We start from the raw sequence: 13,286 nt of genomic DNA on the forward strand, positions 1-13,286 counted from the left end.
TATAAAAGTCCGGCATCCTCCTCCTTATAATCAAACCTATACTCTGAAATGGTCATTGTAAAAGCAATGCAAATACCATTCTGGTCAAGTATGGATGTGAAGAGTCTCAGAAATTTCTCTCCATTTTCGGTATCTGCAGCAAGCAGTGCAGTCAATGTCCACTTGAAATACTGGAGGATTTTGAGGATTCCTAGATACTGACTTGTTTCTGTGGGGAAAGTGGAGTAAAAAAGGGGGAATTGTTTTCTGTCCCTCAAAACCAGAGGAGGAAAAGTGGAACGGACCTGAAAAGGAGAATGAATGGGTGACATTTATAGGAATTAAATGTTGTACTAGGTCAACTTTTAACATATATCTAAACAGTGAAATTAAACTAAATAATTAAATCTATTATTTAAATTAAAAATTTAAATAACCAATTCATTTTACAGTAATTTTTGTCTCTTAAGATGAATTATTTGCTACTACAATATACATTGTGTTTTTTCATGATAAATACACATTTCTATTTCTGTATCTGTGTATCTCTTCATGTGTGTTTACACAGATATGAATATGAAAAAGAAGATGGATTTTTAAAAAATCTGCTAACTAAAAAACAAAGCAAAATTAGCAATACAGAAATAGGAAATGATTAAATCTAAAAAGGAGCAGGAATGAAGAAAAAGTCAAAAATAAGAATCTGTGGGTTTTCTAAATAATTTTATTTTATATATCTGCAAATTTGCAGTACTTCTAAACTTTGGCCCTCCACCCATCACTTAAAACAACCTGTAAATTGTTATACATGTCCTCCTAAGTGACATTATGTACAGATGGGAAATATCCTTGCTTAAATTCTGGTAGGTATAAATATTATTAAATTGCTGCCTATTCTGCAAGACTGGGTTCCCAAACATGGTACAGTCAGAGTTGCATTTTTATTCCCAGCGTTGAGCAAAATTTATTTTTGCTGCTGAGTTTCTGGCCATTTTTTGGAAGTATGGAGGTTCCAAAGAAGGCAGACAGGATAGAGCTTCCCTGCTCAAACACTGCAGCTTTCCCATCACAACCTTCACCACCATAACACTGACAATTTTTCTTCCCCAAATAGCCCATGGGATCCTCCAATCTGAACAAGAGCCCTGGTACAAGAATCTCATGCAATTCACATCTAATTCTGATTCTTGAACCTTCTTCCCCAACTTTTGGTGCACATGATGGGGAACCTGCCCCCTTTCAAATGGCCAAGCAGTCACACCTGTCATCTACCTGAGGGATCTTGTAGAGGTTCAGGAAACTTGAGATATGGATGGACATGTCTGCACCGACTCCTTCAAGCACCACCAGATTGTTTCTCCTCTTTCCACAGCTGTAATTTGGAACATCTGCCTCTCCCTTTGATAGCAGATCCAGCAAAGCCTCCGAAGTTCGTTTTGTGGTGACACAACTGTCATAAATATTGTAGCCCAAGGTGACATTGGGTAAGATTTGGGGATTTTGGTTAATCTCCTCAAAGGCAAGAAGGAAAGACAGGGCTTTCCAGAACTCTGTGTTACCTGTTCTGGAAACATGAATATATTACATTTTCACCCAACATTCCCTCAGAACAACATATTTTAAAGATTCTCTTTAGATTGGAATAATAATAATAATAAATACTTATAAAAAAAACCCTCTGGGTCTAATTTCTGAGGTATTTCTTTGGCTGATTTAGAACCCAAATGAGATGATTTACAGTCACCAAAATATCAGTTTGTCTCCCTGAAAACATATTCCATTGTTTCCAAGCCTTTACCTGCAGCAGGAAAACTTCTCTGGTGAGGAAGAGCCAAATAGACCTACACTGGAGCAGTCAGTATTAGAACCTGGGGTGTAACAAACCCAAAACAACTAAATCTCAGGATCATCTTCCACCCACCCCCCTTGCCAAGCAGATTCTTTGCTAACGTAAACCATAAGCCCAGAAGAGAAAATTACATTTACACAACTCTCTTAACCCTCGTGCCCTTAATTTTTTTTTCTATCCAGACTGAGGAGCATTTCATTCAGTTTTTAATTTTACAGTAGAGATGGTTATAGTTCATTGGAACGTAGCTGCAACTCACAAAACCTAGCCTGGAATAGTAGTTTTGGCCACAACAAGAATCTACATGCAACATGATACACCCGAAGATGACATTCAGGCAAAGGCTCTTCTGACTGGGAGGAAATAAATTCCTTTACTTGGCTGAAATCTATTTTTTCTAGTGTGAAAACTTGGAGAGACAAGGAAAGGGAACCTGATAAGGGACAGAGATTGATTAGTTAAGGGATCTCTGTAGCATTTTAAGCTTAGGAATACGATGTTCTTCCCCAACATCAAGGAAGTAACAGAGAAAACGTGTTGCAAAAATATTCACTGAGAGCTTTTTAATACTTGCATGCAGGGTAAAGACAGAATCTTGGAAAGTACAAAAGGAATTTCCAGCTTCCTTTCACCATGAACTAAGTCAAAGACACATGGAATAGTTTGAGTAATTGCTTTCCTGGTTTCTTGCTCCCTGAGCTAAGTTTCCATGTGTGATATGAGCTACCAATGGACTCCCCTCATATACCGTGGGTGTTTACATCTTACTTTACCTTCTGAAACAATCTCACAGCACAATCTCTCACACACAAGAAATAGAGAGGCTGTACCTCTATCACGAATAAAGACTTACAAAGCCCAATCAACAATGGGATCTCTGTCAAACCAAAAGATTAACACATCATAAGCAATTTTGAAATTAGTGATCCCACTGATAAGAAAGTCTCCTGGTCTGTAGTAATTCAGTAGCTCTACTTTCTCCGGTTTCAAATTCAAAGGACATTTCAACCTCAGCACCCTACAAATTATACTCGGCAAAAGCAGAGGAATAATCAGTATAGTTAGCATCTTAGGAAGAATCGCTTCTTCTCATCAAATATGTCTACAGATGACCAAGGATTATATTTTCTCCGATTTGTCTTGTTCCAGAGCTCATCCAACATTTTATATTTGAAGAAGTTGAAAATAAATTCTCTCCAGATGCATCCTTCAGGCCCATTCGTGGCAAAATGCATTAAAACACCCAGACTTTCTGGAATAAGTCATCAAATCATGTTGTTCATAACTTTGTTGTTTACACTGAAGACAATCATTGGGGAGATCGGCTGGAAAACAAGCAAAATGTGACTAACTATAATTGGAATCATTCTCTCTGCAATGTCCAAAAGCTCTGGGTGATCTCATGAGCTAAAAGGCAGCTGGGAAACTTGCTGATGCAACTCTTACAGCCTTCAACATTTCAGTGATCCATCTTAAAAAGACTCGGGATCCAGGGACTTCTCTAAGATATGCAACAATAGAATAAAATTACTTTCAACTAGTGGGTTGCAGAAGGCCTTCCAGAGGCCCCAAAGGAAGGACTTAAAGATGGCAGATTTCAACCCTCATCCACCAACCATAGACTTTCTCATCAACACCAATGGCCAATTCATTGCCTTTGCCTTTTCAAAAAGATGTGAGATTTCTCCCTTATTTCCTGTGTTTGGATACAACATCTCACCTTGTCACCTTTTAAGTGATTGTCACTGCAATCTAATGTGGCTATCAGTAAATACAGATTGTTAGCCAAACCCAAGTACAATGCACCTATCACACCAAAATGCAATAGTTGGGTTCCAATGACAGGTGAAATCATACTACGGTTTATTTATTTCTTGGTTGCACAAGTCTTCTTAAAACTCAGCAATTTCTAAACATTGTTTATCACTTCATATTGTGGAAGCATAGACAGCTGTCTTATTTGTCATAACATCATCCATCCCAGATAAACCAGACAGGAAAAAAGGCTAGGTGACCTAATTCTACTTTATTGTATGGGTCCATTGCAAGAAAGTACCACCTTCCTGCAGCCAGGGGGAGGATATTGCAAAATCTCCATTCCCACCCCACACTGGGGCCAGCCAGATGTGGTATATGCCAGTTCTTCAAACTACTCAACATTTGCGCTACCGGTTCTCCAGAACCTGTCAGAGCCTGCTGAATTTCACCCCTGGTACTAGGACCCTGGTTTCTGTTTACATTTCCAGCATTCTGATGATACTATATTTTGGAACATCTTTGCCATTCTTGCTGGTGGCAATTGTCATCTGTAGATCATTTTGTAAAGGTTTTCTTTGTATGCTGTTGACATTGTTAGTTTGTAATTTCTTTCCCAAAGTTTTTGCCAATTGCCTAGTTCTAAATTATATCCAAGATTTTTGGCCCATACTATCATCATTTCTTTTACATGTTCGTCTTCTGAATCTTTCTTGTATCTTGTTTGTATTTGAATATGTGGCCACCAGGACAAGTCGATTCCATGAGTTTTTAGATCTAGAAGATTAGGATGTATTAGTGCTTCCATCATGGATTGCCAGACTGGTATTTTCATGTAATTATTCTGTTTCATTTTTTCCCATACTGAAAAGAGACCATTCCTGATATAGTGCCTTGGGAATTATCTGTGTATTTTACTTTTCCCATACCATACAAATGCATGCCACCCCAGTTGTAAGTCGTGTCCTTCTAATATTATTTTGTTCTTCCAATTTATCCACTCCTTCACCCGTGTGAGCGCTGAGCCCTGGTAATATAATACCCCAGTCTGGTAGCCCAACACCCAGCATTTTCAGTTTGATTCTTGCTTTGCCAAACGAACTTTAGAATCTATTTGTTTAAGTCCTCAAAGAACTTTTTCCCAAGTTTTATCGGAGTTGCTTGAAATAAAAATAGCAACCAATGACAACGGTAGGTTTCTCCATTTTTCCAACTCTGTTTTTATTTGTTGTAGTAATTTAATGTAGTTGTCTTCTTTAATGGTTGTACACCTTCCTGTTTGTGTGCTGTCTTATTTTCAAAACATCATCCATCCCAGATAAAACAGACAGGAAAAAAAGGCTAGTTGAGATCATTCTACTTTATTCTAAAGGTCCATTAACAGAATCTTATATGTCAGAAAGTACAACCTTTTTGCAGCCACTTTAAATAGATTCATTCATTAGGGTGGGCCATTTCTAAGTTTCTTTCTCTCATCATTAAGCCACTGGCTGCTCCCCCCTCTCTTCTGTGAGATCCTACTAGCACTTTCCTCAAGGCCATCCATAGCATTATAAGCATAGTCAAGCAAGGGCAGATGAAGGAGAACCATGAGAAGGGAACCAGAAAAACAAATATCTGTGTCTTTAAAAGGGGGAGAAGATGATCCAACAAAATGCTGATCAGTGCAGTTGTACTTGTACCGAGATGGATGGGGATGGAGAAATCAGAAAACGGCTGTGCCTTTTTGTGGGGGAAATTGCAAGCTGTCTAAACATTTTATTCTGCTATGAAACTATGGTATTTGTCAGTTCAAGAACCAGGGATCCTCATTGCCATAATTATTATTCCTCTATTTTTAAAGATATGCACTTTGGCAACTATGAGGTTCTCTTTCTAATCCCAACTGAAAAACATAGGTTCCTTCAGAACAGGGGTGTCAAAATGGCTGGAGTGGCTTCTAGCAAGAGACCCTTATTTTTATGACAACATCAATACTCTACTGAGTTTAGAGAGCTGTGGTCAAATTCCAAAGATGGAGTAAGATCTATTTCGAGAAACCAATTGTTGAATACTTTCATAACTGTGATGTTTAGAAGATGGTTAGGATCATGTCTACATCAGGGGTGTCACATGACATATCATGAGTTTTTTCTCCTTTCTAAAGTATCGGGTGGGGTGGCCAGTGTGTGACACATCTGGCCAGTGGGCTGCTACTTTGACCCCCCTGGTCTAGATTCTACTTTGAATAAAGTAAATAAATTCTACATGATTAAAAGTAGTTAATCAGCTCTCTAATCAAGCCAGTGGGAGAATTCACCAAGAAATTGCTGTTGATGGATCCATCCAATAAATATAATTTTGGTTAGTTTATTGTTGGTGATAACCATAACCCCTTCTGATAACTTTTTGAACCTTTAGATTGCCTGGCTGATAAAGGGAAAAGTGTAACTAGTTATGGAGGCTATTGTTAGAACTGAATGAAATGGTTCTTATTGTTTACATGCCCCCTTTGTATTTAAGACACCAGAAATTATTATTAACTATAAGCCGGGAGTGTTAAACTCACGGCCTATAGGTTGGATGCATCACACGCTGGCACACCCACACACCCAGTTTAGGAAAGGGGGGAAAGTTGTGATACATCACGTGACAATGATGTAATGACACACGTTTGACACCCCTGCTATAAGTGTACTTATATAAAACCTTCAAATTTGTTCCAAAAATTGTTAAACTGGAACCCAGAAGGTGGAAGGTAGACAACGATCAATAGTAATAGAGCATTGCTACGTTTTAGTAGCAGACATAGAATAATGCTCCATTGGGTCAAACTGTACAATGTTTGAATGTAGCTGTTAGTCCACATTGCAATCAACCAAATTTTGAAGGTCCCTCATTGAGGTACAGAAGTCTGTTGTGGTTCATGTTTAGAGTAGTTCTCTGTGTTCGTGAAGTCACTTACATCATTCAGTTGACAGAATTGGGTTTACTATCAATATCATCTAATCCTTTGACATAGTGAAAAAAGACATTCAGAAAACACCAAGCTGGCTCTCTGCAGTAATATTTTTGAGGGGTTCCTGGTACAGAAATGCCTGCAAGAAAACAAAGAAGGCCACAGAGCACCATGGACCCTTCATGCCAACCCTGAGCTGTTAATATTCTCCTTTATTAGGAATATTTTTAGATGCACTTGAACTAAACAGATGTTGCTTGGGCACTGACAGCTGGGAAAGTAAAGAGCGAATAACAATCATAAGTGCAACCATTGCCATCACTCACTATGGAAAGTGCAGGCATTGGATCATAAACTACAGCAGTAGAGAAGATAAAATGGAGAAGAATATATTGTCCCAAAGAACTTAATTCACCCTAAGCTCCAGATTAATGTTCAGGGAAAGTGTCAGGTACAAAAAGAACACAAAAGATTTGATGTGACAGCTTATAAATATTCTTCACAGATCTACAGTAAATGTATTACAAAACATTGAGAGCTTGATTTTCCAAAAGGAATCATTTTTTTTTATTTATATGTTAAAATGTTTTGTGGTTGTTGTTTAAAAAGTTAAGTTCAAATTCCGCTATACCTTCAAAAGAAAATACCTTTTAACAAATAGTGTGTTATTAGAAGGGAAGTATAAAGCAAATAGATTGAGCTTCCCTAGAAATCATCACATTAGATTTAAGCATTTGTCTTGAGGAACAGAAATAAGCAATGGGTCTCCTGGCACTGGAAAATTTCTGCACATTTAAAATCACATTTCTGTTTTGTTTTTTTGAATAAGCTGCTCTTTTCTATTCAGATCAGGTCGAAAAAGAATAATGTAGCACTTGGGGAAAAAGATGCAGCTCAGAAGCCCAGCACTGGAGGCCAAGATGGAGAAGACCTGCACGGCTATCATGTATTTGCCCTTTGTACTGAGGTAGGTGGGCACAAAGGAGATCCAAACACTACAGAAGACCAGCATGCTGAAGGTGATCAGCTTGGCTTCATTGAAGGCCCCAGGCAACCTCCTGGCCAGGAATGCCACCACCAAGCAGACAGCTGCAAGGAAGCCCATATAGCAAAGTGCAGTGTAAAACATGGTGACTGAGCCTTCGTTGCACTGCAGCACAATTTCTCCTGCCTGGGAATGCATATCCGAATCTGGAAAAGGAGGGGAAGAACCCAACCAGATGGTGCAGATCATAATTTGGACAAGAGAACATGAAAGGACAATAGAGTTACCCAAAAGCTTCCCCAGCCATTTCCTCACACTATTCCCTGGCTTGGTGGCTAGGAAGGCCAGCACCACCATAATGGTTTTGGCCAAGAGAGAAGAGACAGCCACTGAGAAAATGATGCTGAAGGCTGCTTGTCGCAGAAGGCAGGTGGCTCTCCTTGGCTGGCCAATGAAGAGAAAGGAAGACAAGAAGGACAGCAGGAGGGAAATGAGGAGCAGGTAGGAGAGGTCCCGGTTGTTGGCTTTTACTATTGGAGTTTCCATGTGCTTAATGAATATGCTTAGAACAAAGCCGGTGCTCAAAGAGAAAAGTAAAGCAACAGAAATCAGGATGATCCCCAGAACTTCTGTGTAGGATAGGAAGACTATCACCTTAGGAACACACTGAATTCGCTCCTTGTTAGGTTGCTGGTCCTTGGGACATCTCACACAGTGTTCAGCATCTGCAAAGAACAAATGCAACACTCTTCATTAACAATGATGTCCTTCTCTTTCATATTTTTGTACCATCTTTAAAAATGCAATAAACACTTTCTCTTTCATGGGAAAGAAGCATTTCCTTGTTTTATAGTCGTTTAAAAATATAAACGTGATGTAGGATAAGAATCAATTAAACAGGCAGAAATAATTGTGGATATCAAAGCATAAGAAGACACAGACAGACAGCTTTTCTCTCTGGAGTCACCCACCTTCCTGAGTGGAGATGGTCCCCTCTGCACAAGGAACACAAGTGTAACAACAAATTGGTTTATTCTGGTCCAGCAGCCTAACAAATCCAGGCAGGCAACTATCCACACACTGAGAACTTGGCAGGGGCTAAAAATAAAGAAAAGGAGTCTTCCGTGAAATAGGTGGAGCTGATCTCCCTATGAAATGTGACCTAAAACAGAAGGAAACCCTCACCCCCTCCAAAAAAAAAAACCTGCTGGTCCATGTTTTATGCTGAAACTAAACCAGAAGAACTAAATGAGCCACAAGGGAAGATGGCAAAAAGCAATATGTTGAACCTCTGGGTTCTGGATATCTGCAGAGGGTGCAGTGAAATAGCCACAGGTGATTTTTTGGTCCTTTTCCCTTACAACTAGGGGAAAAAACCCCTCTGTTCTGATGTTATTCTTAACCTTTCCTGCCAAAGGAAAGGCTGCCTTCCACTTGGCAGCCTGACAAGCCCTGAGTTTCCAAGAAAGCTGCAAAAAGCAATTTGGAAAGCGAATAACAAAATAACAAAGTTGGATGGGACCTTAGAGCTCTTCTACTACAGCCTCCTGCTGAAGAGGAGATTTAATACCTTTCCAGATTCTCTTTTGATTGCAGTAGTAATAAATATTTAGCAAAAAGCCTCTGGGTCTAATTTTGAGGTATTTCTTTCTCTGATTTAGAACCCAAATGAGATGATTTACAGTCACCCAAATATCAATTTGTCTCCCTACAAATATATTCCATAGTTTCCAAGCCTTTACCTGCAGCTGGACACCTTCTCTGGTGAGGAAGGGCTAAATAGACCTACATTGGAGCAGTCAGTATTAGACCCTGGGAATCTAACAAACCCAGAACAAGTAATCTCACGATATTCCCCATTCCCCCCCCCCCAATTCACCACCCCCCCACCCCCTTGCCAAGCAGTTGATTTGCTAACTTAAACAATAAGCCCAGAAGAGAAAATTACATTTACCCAACTCTCTTTACTCTCCTGTCCTTATTTTTTTTCTATCCAGACTGAGGAGTATTTCATTCAGTGTTTAATTTTACAGTAGAGTTGGATATAGTTCATTTCAGAGTAGCTGCAACTTACAAATCCTTGGCTAGAATAGTAGATTTGGGCACAACAAGAATAAATCATTCATTTACTGCAGCTCCACCCTTGGTGCAGAATCTACATGCATCCTGATAAACCTGCAGATGTCATTCAGGCTAAGGCTCTTCTGACTGGGAGGAAATAAATCCCTTCATTTGGCTGAAATCTATTTTTTCTAGTGTGGAAATCTGGAGAGACAAGGAAAGGGAACCTGATGAGGAACAGAGACTGCTTAGTTAAGGGATCTCTGTAACAATTTAACCTTAGGGTTATGATGTTCTTCCCCAACATCAAGAAAGTAACAGAGAAAATATGTTGCAAAAATATTCACTGAGAGCTTTTTAATACCTGCATGCAGGCTAAATACAAAATCTTGGAAAGTACAAAAGGGATTTCCAACTTCTTTTAACCCTGAACTAAGTCAAAGACACATCAAATAGTTTGAGTAATTTCTTTCCAGGTTTCTTGCTCTCTGAGCTAATTTTCCATTTATGATATAAGCTACCAATGGACTCCCCTCATATATTGTGATTGCTTACATCTTACTTTACCTTCTGTAACAATCTCACAGCACAATCTCTCACACACAAGAAATAGAGAGGCTGTACCTCTATCAGGCACAGAGACTTACAAAGTCCAATCAACAATGGGATCTCTGTCAAATTTAAAGATTAACACATCATAAACAATTTTGAAATTAGTGATCCCACTGATAAGAAGCTCTCCTGGTCTGTAGTAATTCAGTAGCTCTATTTCGTCCGGTTTCAAATTCAAAGGACATTTCAACCTCAGCACCCCACAAATTATACAGGGGAAAAGCAGAAGAATAATCAGCATTGTTGGCAGGTTGGGTAAAGTCAATTGTTCTTATCAAATATGTCTACAGATGACCAAGGACTATATTTTCTGTGATTTGTCTTATTCAAGAGCTCAGCCAACAGCTATTTGAAGGAGATGAAAAGAAGTTCTCACCAGACACATCCTTCCCAGCAATTAGTAGCAAAATGCATTGAAACCTCCAAACTTTCTGGAATATGTAATCAAATCATGTTGTTCATAACTCTGTTGTTTACACTGAAGGCAAACATTGGGGAAATTGGCTAGAAGACAAGCAAACGTGACTAACTGTAATAGGAATCATTCTCTCTGTAACGTCCAAAGCTCTGGGTGATCTCATGGGCTAAAAGGCAGCTGGGAAACTGGTTGATGCAATTCTTACAACCTTCAACTTTTTCAGTGATCCATCTCAATAAGATTCAAGATCCAGGGACTTCTCTAAGATATCCAACAATAGAATAACCTTTCTTCCACTAGTAACTAGTGGGTTGCAGGAGGCCTTCCAGAGGCCCCAAAGGAAAGGCTAAAATATGGTGGATTTCAACTCTCAACCACCAACCACAGACTTCCCCATGAACACCAATGGCCTTTGCCTTTTCAAATAGATGTGAGATTCCTTCCTTATCTCCTGTGTTTGGATACAACATCTCACCTTGTCACCTTTTAAGTGATTCTCACTAAAATTTAATGTGCCTATCAGTAAATACAGGTTGTCAGCTAAACCCAAGTACAATGCAACTATCACAACAAAATGCAATAGTTGGATTCCAATGACATGTGAAATCATACTACGGTTAACTTCTTTGTTGGTTGCACAAGTCTTCTTAAAACTCAGCAATTTCTAATCATGATTTATCATGTCTCATATTGTGCAAACATAGATAGTTTTCAGAACATCATCCATCAGAGATAAACAAAACAGGAAAAAAGGCTAGGTGACCTAATTCTACTTTATTGTAAGGGTCCATTAACAGAATCTTGCAAGTCAGAAAGTACCACCTTCCTGCAACCAGGGGAAGGATACTGCAAAATCCCCATTCCCTCCCCACTCCAGGGGAAGGATACTGCAAAATCTCCATTCTTTCTCCACTCCAGGGGAAGGATACTGCAAAATTCCCATTCCTTCCCCACTCCAGGGGAAGGATACTGCAGAATCCCCATTCCCTCCCCCTCCAGGGGAAGGATACTGCAGAATCCCCATTCCCTCCCCACTCCAGGGGAAGGATACTGCAGAATCCCCATTCCCTCCCCACTCCAGGGGAAGGATACTGCAAAATCCCCATTCCCTCCCCACTCCAGGGGAAGGATACTGCAAAATCTCAATTCCCTCCCCACTCCAGGCGAAGGTTACTGCAAAATCCCCATTCCCTGCCCACTCCAGGGGAAGGATACTGCAAAATCCCCATTCCCTCCCCACTCCAGGGGAAGCATACTGCAAAATCTCCATTCTTTCTCCACTCCAGGGGAAGGATACTACAAAATCCCCATTCCCTCTCCACTCCAGGGGAAGGATTCTGAAAAAATCTCCATACCCTCCACACTCCAGGGGAAGGATACTGCAGAATCCCCATTCCCTCCCCACTCCAGGGGAAGGATACTACAAAATCCCCATTCCCTCCCCACACCAGGGGAAGGATACTGCAAAATCCCCATTCCCTCCCCACTACAGTGGAAGGATACTGCAAAATCCCCATTCCCTCCCCACTCCAGGGGGAGGATACTGCAGAATCTCCATTCTCTCCCCACTCCAGGGGAAGGATACTGCAAAATCCCCATTCCCTGCCCACTCCAGGGGAAGGATACTGCAAAATCTCCATTCCCTCCCCACTCCAGGGGGAGGATACTGCAGAATCTCCATTCTCTCCCCACTCCAGGGGAAGGATACTGCAAAATCCCCATTCCTTCCCCACTCTTGGGGGGAGGATATTACAAAATCTCCATTCCCACCCCATTCTGGGGCCAGCCAGAGGTGGTATATGCCCCTGGAACACTGAAGGGGGCCCATTCCCTCTGGATTTGAGTGATTTTATCATGCAGGTATTCCCCAAATTCCTCTGCCCTGCCCTGCAAAGGGGGCTCCCGCTGCCTCTGTGACAAGAGGGAGCGGGTCACCCGAAATAGGGCGGCAGGGCGGTTCTCTGTGGACGCAATAAGAGTGGCGCAATATCGACGTTTGGCCACTCTTAATGCCACAAGGTAAGTCCTTAAGTAGGTTCTTACCTGTGTTCGGTCAAATTCGGAGCGAGAGGATCTCCATCTGCTCTCTAGGTTTCATCGCCCTTAGCTCCTCGTTAAACCAGGGAGCCAGGGCGGTTCGTTGCCACCGGAGAGGCCGCAAAGGCGCAACCCGGTCTAAGGCCCCGGCAGCCGCACTATTCCATGCAGCCACCAAGTCCTCCATCCAGGAGCGGGTCAGGTCCACAGGAAGTGGCCCAAGCTCCGTCTGGAACCTATCCGGTTCCATCAGATGCCTGGGGCGGTACCACCTAGGACAATCTGGTTCCACCTCCCCGCGGCGGGGGGTAGTGCCAGGGAAATCGAGCCGGAGAAGTGAGTGATCTGACCATGACAGGGGCGTGATGGCTAGATCCCCTACTCCTAGATCACTTGTCCACTGGTTGGAGACAAACACAAGATCCAGTGTGTGGCCTCCCTCGTGCGTGGGGCCCTGAATTACTTGAGTCAGATCCATGGCTGCCATGGAAGCCATGAACTCCCGAACTGCCTCGGATGCTTCTCCCATCGACGGCAGGTTGAAATCCCCAATAACTAAAAGTTTGGGGGTCTCAACTGCCATCTCAGTGATCCGCTCAAGGAGTTCGGGCAGGGCCGCTGATGTATAGTGAGGAGCCAAGTATACAATCAG

The 13,286-nt window shown here is 41.3% G+C and overlaps 1 protein-coding gene across 1 annotated transcript in view; it reads right to left on the reverse strand.

The window, feature by feature from the left end:
- Positions 1-1,218: 1,218 nt before the first annotated feature.
- The window catches only part of LOC309384221 (vomeronasal type-2 receptor 26-like), a gene marked incomplete at both ends in the record, with an annotated part of 46,321 nt that continues 34,253 nt past the window's right edge, over positions 1,219-13,286 (reverse strand). The window contains one exon of the mRNA XM_081937462.1: positions 1,219-1,543. Coding sequence (XP_081793588.1) covers positions 1,219-1,543 — 325 coding nt within the window. The remainder of the gene's footprint in view (positions 1,544-13,286) is intronic.

This window comes from Natrix helvetica (assembly GCF_964273705.1).
Source record: "Natrix helvetica genome assembly, chromosome: 1".
Lineage (NCBI taxonomy): Eukaryota > Metazoa > Chordata > Lepidosauria > Squamata > Natricidae > Natrix > Natrix helvetica.